Genomic DNA, 11,178 nt, shown 5'->3' on the forward strand with positions numbered 1-11,178 from the left:
AACAATGAAGTACCGTCCCACGATACATCTGCCAAATGATTCACGTGTTGTGTTTGTATTTTAGCGGATCAGCAGGGTTCTCTGATGGACAAGGGCCTCACAACGAGAAGGTAAGATGAGAAATGTTGAGCAGATTCAAACGCACGAGACCAGTTGAAGACAACACACAGAGAGGTTAAACCAGTGCAAGAGTTTTTAACTGTGGTAGACTCAGACTTCAGTCCGCTTTCGTTCACAGAACCAACTTTAAATTAGGATTATTTTTAGCCATTGAGATGATAAAACAAGGCGTCTGCCTTATGTAAGGTGGCATAACCCCCTTAACCCTTTGAGCCCTAACAGTGATCGGAATCAAATTTCTCCTTGTAATTATCAATGCTAACTCAAACCCTGAGGTCATGGGAATTAATGATATGATCACCCAAGGTGAATTCTCTTTTTTTTTTAATAACTTCTCCACGATACTTTTATAAGTAAAGTATGGGGACAAGAAAGGAGAATTTGTTCTTTGATATTAGGAATTAAAGGGTTCAAGCGAAACGTAAGTTCTTCTGGTGTTGAAGCTGCAAACGACAGCCGGTCAAACGTAGAAAATGGCGGGAAAATTATGATCACGTGGCTACTTTTTTCATTCGCTGTTTCCGTTAACTAACTTTTTTATGTTAATGAAAGACCTATGGCTTCCAGGGCTCATTTTATCCCGCACTTATCCATTATTTATCGTTTTCTTGCAGTGTCATGCAGTCTGTTGTAGCTCATGTTCAGGAGAACGATGTTGTAAACCCAACTATTATTCTGTTGGAGGAACGGAACCGACAAAAGAACATCAATCCAAATGCAAGATGGTATGAGAGAGAGACTGGCGCGAGAGTAGGCTCGTGTACAACTATGGCCCAGTTGGGAGCATTCTCAGCGTGCCCCCCGATGAACCCCATGTGCGCGTCAGTAGGAGCACAAAATTTTGTTAGCTTTCACGCGTCACTCAGTAGTGCGTGCTTTGTGTTCCCACCAACGATCCTATAGTTGAATACGCGCCCTCTTCAGGCTGCTACCATTTTCCAAAGCGAGCTGTTAATGGACCAAATTTTCTGGACTCTAATGTGATGCTTGCCTCCTTTAGTCATTTGTTTGTCTATTAATTATTGACGCAATTATTATAATGCTTGTAACACGCGTCAAAAGCATGCTGCTTTTGAAAAAGAGGCGGGGAAAGTAAAAACAGCCCGGAGCATTAATTGTAGATAGAACAAAGAACACTCCCGGTGTAAAGGGCAGTAAAGTAAAACCGATTATCTTGCTGGTTAGTTCCGAGCTTGTTGACTTCTCCAGACAACGCTAACTAACCACTGATGGTATACCTAGAGTGGATTTACGAAGCTGTTCGATTTTGTTGATCTGATAATTATTATTTGGTGGATATGTTCTTTCTCTCTTTCAGGAGTGTTTATCGAGAATTGTTGTTCCTGTCGCTAACTGCTTGTGGTGCCGAAAACATTGATGTGGGTGAGTGATCATTCTAGCATCAAGGTTACACTTTGCAATACAAGAGAAACAGTTCTAAACTAGCTTCTGTCTGCTGTGGCGTTTTCTCTCAATGTGTCTGTTTGATTTGATTTTATCCTTTATTTTTCTCGTAGATGCCTTTGACAGAGAATACAGACGTGCATACAAGCGCATGTTTGAGTCCAAGAACCACTCAGATTTACTGTGTCCAGAAGACAAAAATCCGCCGACCAGAGCCGTGTACTGCAGGCGCACATTTGACCCACCAACCCTCCAGCCCAGGCTTCCGCAGTACCTCGTCAACGCCTTCACGTGAGAAGCTTGGAAGCCAGTTATGAAACTCTTGCACGTGATGGTAGGTTGCGCGGGATGTGGTAATGGCGGTGGACTACCAATTTATTTGTAATTCTCTGGCCGAAGATCCCCCGAGGTTGAAAATGAATGTAGCGAAGTTGGTGTCTGCTCTTAAAGGTGCACTGTCGCGGAGATTTTGCTGTATGTTGGTTAAAACTGCTCAAAACGTTAATCGAGAACCTCTTCGCTAACAGATCGGGAGGAAAATATGAATTGATTTCTCCTAGGAAGAATAAACTATACTCATTTTTTCAACAAATTTTCCAAAATACACAGAAGGAACGTGAAAAATATTGTTGCAATCCATTTCCATCTTAGCCATCCACAGTCGGAGATGAATAATACTAGTTTCTGTGCACTAGTAGATTTATTGTTAACAAAACTACCCCATTAGTTTTACGTTCACATCCATGCAAATATATTTTTTGGCTATTCAAATGGACACTAAAAGAAGGTGATACTGATCCTTTGACTAGCTTGAAGTGACTTTCATCATTGTGTGTTTAAGCCTGAAGTCTTCGTTAGTCCACCCGGTTTGAAGACACCTATTCATCATCACATTTGGTTGGTCTCTAAAATTGGCGATAACAAAATCTACTTACCTTCTCAACTTAGTGAGTAGAAATATCAAGTGACAGAGCTCACGAGTTTGACGTGTAATACATCGGAAGCCACCGCGTCTTTCGTAAAATTAGTGGTAGCATGGTATAGACGTTTTTACTTTTATTGCCGAAATGGCGATTTTTCTGTCCGAGTGTTCGTAATTAATACGCATGCGGGGAATATACCAGTCAGCTCAAACTGAAGTATAAAAAGAATTGATTAGTGGTAAGCGAGGGGAAAAGGCGCGTGAGCCAAATCACGTGCATTTTAATTTGAACCTGACTGGGTGAAAATATTGCATCTTTCCTATGATTGGTCAGTTTTGTAGGTTTTAAAAAAAGCAAAGTATTTATCGTTCAAAACTATAAAAGCCAGCTTAATTTGCATTTCAAATGACAGGTAGTGCGCTATGAAACTATGAATTCTCCTTCATTTCAAATTGATAGTTCAATCGTCTATTCATCTGCTTTTTCCTTAAAGGATCGCATTAAAAATTACCTTTAGCTCAGCTTATTTACTGAAAGCTTTGAATGAAAAGCAGTCGTGGCAAGAAAATACCTTTAGGAGTAAATTATTTTTCGATCAGTTTTCGGGAGATCAAAAAATTATTCATTGATTGCATGAGCAATATTTTTACAGATGAAAAGTGAAAGCTACTAATATATTTATATCCATGAAAAGTAATTTTCTTGAATTTTTTGAATTTTCATTCACTTGGAAAAAGAAATCATTTCATTGACTTTTACCAGAAAATGCCGTATTTCCTCGAACAAGCACCTCGAGAGTTATTTTTACATTATTTTTTGCCATTTTAGCGTCAATGAATTGGCTTCAATTGTAATACAATTATTGGCGGTGGAAGTAAATGTGGCCTAAATTCATTCTTTTCTTGTCGCACAGACTATTTCAAATTTGTATTTACCAAGACAGTGGATAATACATTTCCCGTCCCCTGTTTGGCTGTGAAAACCTCCCGTCAGTATTTGCTATTCACCACCTGGAATTCCTGGATTTCCTAGATTTCCGAGCGAATGTTTTTTTTTTCTCGAAAATTTCTGAAATAAATGAGTATCTGCAGCTGGCTATCCACAGCTCTCGTTTCTGCCAAAATGATTTCTCACCTTAGTATCGGTGAAAAGTGGCAGAAAGTTCTCTCTCATCTTCTGTCTAAATAACACTGGGGGCTTATTCGATAGGGAGGCTAAAATTAAGGAAATACGGTAATGATTCTTTTGTGTTAGCGGTCTTTAAGTCCGCAACCTTCTCTTGACAAGTGTAGACTATGGGAAATCCTTGCCTTGTCACCAGGCGTAACACATTTCTCGGATTGGGGGCGCGGGGATTGATGGAGAGTCCCACCACACCATGCGCACCGGCCACGTTCGACAAATAAAAGAAGCCTGGGACGAGGCAGGGAAATCTCTCCTTTCGGTAGCCTTTCGCTCGGGGAATAGCCGAATGATAAGAACATGTGAGTACGCTGTTTAAAAAAAAAAAAAATCTGCCGCGTGAAAACACGACGCAACCTGGCAAGTTCTTCTCACTCGACTGCTTATAGCCCGATTATGATTCATTTGTAATGCGATGTTAGAGTATAGCTTTTAGTTCTTTAATACATTAGTGATTTTATTATGTTAGAGGCCTCGAAGAATTTTTTTTTATCCCAGCATTGTTTCAGCTATGACTAACCTAGATCTCTCATTGATTGGGCGTTTTGATTTTGTGTTACATAAAATGTGAACAGTGATTTCCGTACATGTGAACAACTGATATACACGTGTTTCTGTCCCAGGATAATATCGCTTTTATTCTGTCTTGCATCATCACTTGTTGGTTTTCTGATGTTAGCCCGTCAGTGATATGATTAGTTTGACTATTGAAATAAAAATTTCTTGGTGGCTTCTAACCTGTGATATGAAATTCACTGGCATATTGCATAACTTAGTTATAACCTGTAAGCTAAATGTAAAGCTAGGTACTTTTAATAGTGGAAAGGTTTAAATCCCACGCGCCGTGTCAGGGAACTGGTACGAGATCTTCAAACTTTTTATTCAAGAATAACTGAACCTGCGCTGATTGCTTTTCTGTCAATCGCGTTGCTAAGTAACCGTCTTCTGCGGGACTGTTTGTTTTTGTAGAACACTTTGTACATTGTAGATCTGGTTTGCAATCCGGAAGCTTGTACTTCATGTTCAAATTATTTCCCTGGGAAATTGTGCAAATGACTGAAAAAAACAACGAAAAAAACTTGGGTATTTGGCCCAACCCAAAAGAGCAAAATAGCACTTGGTGTGTGCTTGTTGTAGTTATGGTCTGAATGAAGACAGAAAATGTTTTCTCCACATCCGTTTTTGGTGCGTCACGCAACATCCCCAGAATGGTGCGTGACGATCCAAGTAAGAGTTGTGTGGAAGAGTACAGGGGGATGGACCTTCTTTCGTGGTTACGGTATACAAGACTCACTATAGGGGGGGGGGGGGGGGAATAGTTGCGCATGAGTATCGCCTCTCGCTTTTTAAATTCTTCAGAGTAGAATTCTCCTGGTCAGGTGCGTGGGAAAATTTTTCGCCAATGAGCTAGCGGTCTAATTGTGAGATATCATTTACTGCTTAAAATTGCCGCTATATTATAAATCAGTGTACATAATACAATCAGGTCAATGTTTTTAAAGAGAAATTGTACAGCGCTTTTATCGGTGAAATTACTGTGAACGCTCGTGTTAGTAAGCAATAAAAACGTCTTGCTTTTTAGTATGGGTTTGTTGTTAATAGCGCACTCATGCAAAATCAGATCCTTGAATATCATTGGTTCTTGGCCTGTCATAACTGACGGCTGACCAGACATCCAAGGGTGGAAGCTCCCAGTTGCCTATCGTTCTATGCGCTTCCTGTTTTAGCGCGCTTTGCTGACGAACTGCAATGCCCCTTGGGACGCGACAGGGAAAGAAAGTCCGGCCCATGTCAAGGTTTCATGCATGTTTATTTTTTATCTTTTTGTAACCTGGCAAACATTGAAGACTTCCTCATAGCCTAAAACACTCGACTCAGTCCTGCTGGCTTCTTTATTTTCGGACTTGGCAGGTTAGCCTTTTCAAGAGTTCAATTAGTAGTTCACATTTTAACCGAGTCAAGGTTTTGATTGAAACAAACTAGCAATGTTTAAGTCACATCTTCATCAATTATGAAAAGTAAGAAAAGGGAAAATGTTCGGGAAAATAAATTATCTCCAATTAATTACACCATTTTGTTTGAAATGTTGAGATTTAGAGGAGGGAGGTTGGGTTGAGGAATCGAAGGAGTTGGCAACTGTCCTATGCTTGTGCGGCGATTGGAGGTATAGGGGTATGACCTGGTCTCGCCGAAAAGAAAAATACTGAAATCAAGGAACGTTTCTCAAACGCAATGTCGATTTTCTTTGATAGATGCTGCTTTTAGAAACAGAAGAACTGCTAGTCATGGAGTTTCATTGAGAAGTGTGCCCGACTTACTTGTGTTTAAATTCATCAAACGTGAATGTCTCGTTACAACATAAACATTCCAGCGCGGGTGGAGTTCAATGCCCTTGTCAGTCCCTCGCCTGTGCCTTGAGCAATCGCAGAGGTGCCATTAGCTAATTTGTTCTAATAAAAGCAACACCAAGGTATTCAGAAAATTCCGAATGTAAGCCTCTCCGAAAAATAGATGCCGACTGTAAAATAATACACAAATAACCTTTCGATATTCTAAGCCAGCTGTTAATAGACTGTTTAGCGCGACACGATGTTTTGAACTCTTTTTGTTGTCGACCCAACAAAGTTTAAAACCTACGTGCTAGTTCTGAACAGAAGTCTAATATCACTTAACCATTCCCTAAGGCTGACCGCTTAATACAGGTTCGACCGCATGTATTAAGCTTCACCCACCACACAAAAAAATCAAAAAGAAAAGAAAGAAAGAAGGAGAAAAGTCAACTCAAATTGTCCGTTGAATCTAAAACTGAATTTTACTGTAAACTGGTTGTCTTACATGTCTAGTCATTGCCAGTTTTATTACATTCACTAAAGCCAATCAGAATCTGTCCTTCCTATGTTTTCTACTTTCCATCTGATTAGTCTGCCGGTTTTCTCTAGAAGCCAGGAACGATTTCACCCCGAGCTAGTCTCTGTACTCTGCACTAATGCTGGTTGGCTGTCCTGTGATTCCTACTGTCTCAATCCCTCTCTAAAATCAAAATCTGGTTAGTCTGTGGTTCAAAAACTGTTTCCCGTTAAACTTTGTGGCTGGTCTTTCCTTTCTAACGGCAAACACAAGACCTTACGACGAAATTTTTCATTGTCTTCAGAACAAAGTTGCTCTCTCCCGGTTCACCAATGTACAATATGGAGATTGAGGACATGTGGCTAGGTGCACAGCAGGGAGCATGCGCATAACTGGAGTTTCTCTGGTGCACAAGAAGCTGAACAAAGGCGTGATGGCTCATTCGCTTGGTGTCATAAAGATCCAAGCATGTCCCCGCACAGTAGTTCGCAGAGTACATCTTGGGGGCGATAACCCACTTATCCCATCCCAAATCTTTAAAGTAGACGGTCAGATTGTGAATTTGGCATTTACCTGCATGGCTGGCGTGGACTGACCGGGTGATGCGATGCACTGGCTTTATCCCAGATGGAAAAACACCTCCCTTAGAAAAAAGGGACCATGAATCAATGCAGTGAACAACCAAGATTGGCTGAAAAGTCGCGTTTGTCTGTCGCGTAGCAAACCGAACCGCATTAGACATGTTCCGTTCGTTGACTTTCACAAAAATGCCTGCGTTACTTAGTGGATTGCGGTTCCAGCGGTGGATGATGCGTCGTGGTATGGCAAAGCTTATCCAATCGATGGTTTTCGTGGCAACCCGCTGGGATGCTATCTGAATGCCGCTGTAGATGTCAACGATATGAATTGTTATAGTGGAGTTCGGAGGTGTTTGAAACGCGGAGGGAATCTTGTACAAACCCAGCTCAGCGAAATTCACATGTTTTTGCCTTGGGATGGAGACGTTAAATTTCAAAATGCGATCACTGGAGCCACCTAAAACATTAACGGAAGGAAAAAGGTATAAACAATCATCATCATCATTACTGGAGCCAACTAAAACACTAACGGAGGGAAAATACTTTAGTTCTGTAGGTGTAAACAAACATCATCATCATCATCCTGTCATCATCATTATCGTCGTCGTCGTCGTCTTAAATTTTACTTAAACTCGGATTGAAGATTCGCATATAGGCGCTAATATCTCCGTTAGAAAATGGCTACAAAATTTAAAATGAATAAATTAAACTGAAATGTCACAGGTCAATAAATTACATTAATAACTCTAGATTAAAGTACATCAGAACATCGAGATCAATCAGTTATTCCTAAAATATGGTAAACGTGAAACAGTTCTCGATTTATTCTGTTTTCATCATACCATTCTGCGTTTTTAAGATTACTGAGATGTATTCCGCCAATCCGCCGTTCCACCATTCCATCGTTCTGTCTTTTAACGGAATAGGTTCATCTCAGCTTCACAGAGCCCGTAAAACCCACCCTCTTAATACACCGATTGGTTCTTCGTTATATCAGAGGTAGCTACCTGAGAACGCCTAACATTGGAGTGATTTACAAGCGGCGAGCTAGTGTACTTAATGACAAAACCAACTCTCCACAAAGATGTATTCGCAGCGCGATTGAATTTCTGAGCGTACAAACAAAACTACTAGAACCGATAAACAATAAAAGAATTATCTGCTCAATCTTGTAGAATATCCCCTGATTTTAGCCAACAGCCTACGGCTCGGTTTAGTATTAGGTGACGTTCCGCGCGATTTCGCGGGAAAATTGTTAAATATCCAATGCTCGCTGATGGAATAATTGTATATTGAGGTCATAACAAGTTTGTTCGAAGAGGACCCACCTTGTCTGGGGTAGGGGGTTATCGAAGACACCACCTACCTCATGAACATTACCGAAAAAATTTTATTGGTATTAAAAATTTGAATTGACACAAAATATTCAGCTACCAAGAGTCAGCATTGCTAGAAAAACAAGAAAAGTGAGGTTTGAATCTCAGTATCATTTTCTACTGCTGGATAGAGGGGTGGCTATGCGATAAAGACACCATCTTTTGAGGTTGAGGAAGGAGGGTGCAGACAGAGGCCACAATCTATTTTGTGGCTTGGTGGGTCCTGTTCGAGTATAGTAGTTTTGATCACTTCCCTCATATACATCACTAAAACGTTTTCAGTTACATGTCACCCATCGGAAATAACTGCAGATAGAAATTTCGAACAGCAGTACACTTAGATAAAAGACTTGGCCCAGGCAAATCTAGTGTTTCAAGTCTTTGGAGGGCGTCTTCTTTTGAACGTGTAAACGACTGGGGGAGAACTTACAACAACCTAACTTTTTGCTTAGTGTTCTTTCTAAAGGTGTGCATTTTATTGTTCCGAGTCCTAACAGCAGTAATTCGGATTGCTGAAATAACTTGCGCCGAATTGATCTGGTTGTTACTTATTTTCACCCTTCCCAAGGTAAAACAATTGGCTTCAATGAATGAGAATTTTGATCAAATTTGATACATGTATTTGGTTTTTTTTGTTTAATCGAAACACACTGGAGACAAAACAGCTAGAAGCAAGAGGACTTTGGCACCATGCCGTGATACAGAAATTCTTGTCGGTTATCTTGAAAACACCGCCAGAAAAAAACAGGAAACGTTTCACAGGATTGTTTATGGTTAAATGTTTTGAAAGGAAAAGTATATAATGCGTGTTTGTCTATTGTTTGTTATTTTTTTGTTTTCTTTTTGTTTCGTAAAACGCAAACAGTTAAATTTTGTGTCTTAAACTTGACTTTCAACGTGGACACAGGTCAATCTATAGATAACGAGTTTAGCACATCAAAGAAATGGGAAGTTGTTGCAAAAAGAGCTTTTGTGTTTTAAAGAGCACAAAATCCGTCCTGGAAGGGAAGCTTGCTTTCCACCGTTGTGGGCTGGATTTGATACGGGCCGAATACCGTGTAACCTGATTCTCAGACGGTCCAGGTCGCTCGCGGCCACACACTCTCTCCCTTCCCTTCGAGAGTGTGTGGCCGCGAACGACCTGGACCGTCTTAGAATCAGGCTAGATACTGTGTAGAATACCAGTTGTTGTTGCCAGTTATTTTTCGAGGGCGCATGTTTCTTCCCGGCCGGCGGGTAGTGGGAGCCTGCGAACCACTGTTTTTATTCATTTTGCCATATTTTTGTATTTTTTCCTAACTTCATGTTTTTTTAAAAAGCCTTCGCGCGAATCAAAGGGCACTATGTCCATTTTTGGCGGGAAATATCAGGGGCTCCAGCTCGCACAAAGGAGGTCCGGGCTCGCAGGCTCGCATATTAGCCATCTCACACTCAAGTTAGGCCCACAACACAGACTGTAAAGTGAGGTGTTTCTCTCGGGTGGGGCAAGAAGACTTCTACCAAATCGCGGTTTTGAACCCAAGAAGGCAAGATACAGGTCACAAACCAGAAACGCATATTTTTCCTGCGCTCAGTCGCGATCGGTGATGGAAAAAATCGTGTAAAGGAGGAAAAAATAAATGAGGAAAAGAGGATATTGGAGTATAATTTTACTTTGATTCTGCTTCACAGTATGAAATCGAAAAGTTTTCCGGAGTTGTATTTTCAACTGTTTTCTAAATAATTCATTTAAAGAGAAATATTAAAAAGGTAATGAGCGAATTCTTTAGTCTGAAGTTATTCGCAACAAAATTTCTCGGATGGGAACTAAGTCAGAGTACGATTGAACAAAAGTCATTCTGACTGTAATAGGTCCTAGATGTAACTTTTGATTCCTGGTGGCTACACCCAAGAGGATGCGACCGTGCCAACATAATTTTAACAATCGACATCCATTCAGTACCTCAGTCAAGAACAAATCAGCTCACCTTGATCAGTGAAGCCATAAACGAGGTTTCCTTTGACAGCCTTGGGATTAATAACCTCTCCGCTCGGTTTTGCGAGCTTAAGATACAGTTTTACCATGTAGTCCGAAGTCTGTATATCCTTCGAAGCCGTGGTGTTCTCAGATGGCGAGCGAAACGCTCCCTGTTTTCTCCCAAGCTTATTCAACAGGCCTCCGTCACCGGCAGAGGCTTTTTGACGAGAGAAAGCGGCGCTAGTAGCGAGCGCGGCTCCGTGAAACAGAAGAAGCGTGAGAAGAAAGAGTGATACCAAGGCGATCGCCATTTCTAAATCTCTGACTTCGGACCGGACTGAAGAGGGGAGAAAGTACAGTGTCGGACTTTACCTTCGATCTGGCAAACAGTTATCGGGTGAGGGGATTTTATCTCGTTATTTGAGAGTCATAAAAAAATTGCAGGCTTTGTATAAACCAGGAGGGGGTGGGGGGGGGGGTGGGGGATACAGGAAACTGCAAAACCGTTTAGGGAACACTTTAATTCCACTGAGTACTGTTCACAGTTTAAACTATCGCAGTGTTTGTTACATTATAAACACGATGGCGATTTATGTGCTCAATAAAACTTGTAGTACAGTTACAGTGCCAACTCTAAAGAGATCAGCAACAAACCCGATCAAAAAACAAGCCGAGATCCCTTAACAATTTCTGTGAAATAACTCCTCTTTACCCGGGCTTCTTCTACCCCCCCCCCCTCCCCCCTCCCCACCCCCCGACAGACTTCACGATTACGTCAGGTAAAATTGGAC

The 11,178-nt window shown here is 41.1% G+C and overlaps 2 protein-coding genes across 3 annotated transcripts in view; one reads left to right on the forward strand and one right to left on the reverse strand.

The window, feature by feature from the left end:
* The window catches only part of LOC146468284 (C-myc promoter-binding protein-like), a 26,349-nt gene extending 21,139 nt beyond the window's left edge, over nt 1–5,210 (forward strand). The window contains exons 36-40 of one of the 2 annotated variants that reach the window (XR_014867608.1): nt 65–110; nt 735–845; nt 1,439–1,503; nt 1,638–2,605; nt 2,649–5,210. Coding sequence is in view for 1 of the 2 variants with exons in the window: in XM_085125121.1 (XP_084981247.1) it covers nt 65–110; nt 735–845; nt 1,439–1,503; nt 1,638–1,819 (404 nt within the window). In the remaining variant the exon portion in view is untranslated. Of the gene's footprint in view, nt 1–64; nt 111–734; nt 846–1,438; nt 1,504–1,637 lie in introns of both variants that reach the window. The other variant, XM_085125121.1, reaches the window with a different exon arrangement.
* On the reverse strand, nt 3,153–10,811 carry LOC146468285 (bone morphogenetic protein 2-like). The gene is made up of 2 exons (XM_085125124.1): nt 10,398–10,811; nt 3,153–7,511 (listed from the first exon to the last, which is right to left on the reverse strand). The coding sequence occupies exons 1-2, from the start codon at nt 10,696–10,698 to the stop codon at nt 6,733–6,735; spliced, it is 1,080 nt and encodes a 359-aa protein (XP_084981250.1). The 5' UTR covers nt 10,699–10,811; the 3' UTR covers nt 3,153–6,732.
* Between the last annotated feature and the right edge of the window lie 367 nt (nt 10,812–11,178).

This window comes from Pavona decussata, unplaced genomic scaffold (genome assembly GCF_977016875.1).
Source record: "Pavona decussata unplaced genomic scaffold, jaPavDecu1.1 SCAFFOLD_133, whole genome shotgun sequence".
Taxonomy (NCBI): domain Eukaryota; kingdom Metazoa; phylum Cnidaria; class Anthozoa; order Scleractinia; family Agariciidae; genus Pavona; species Pavona decussata.

Bases quoted from the DNA above. Each gene is read 5' to 3' on its own strand.
- LOC146468285 (XM_085125124.1), bottom strand. From the start codon at position 10,698: ATGGCGATCGCCTTGGTATCACTCTTTCTTCTCACGCTTCTTCTGTTT. The intron at 7,512-10,397 runs GTGAGCTGATTT...TTAATGTTTTAG, and splicing joins TTATGGCTTCACTGATCAAG to GTGGCTCCAGTGATCGCATT.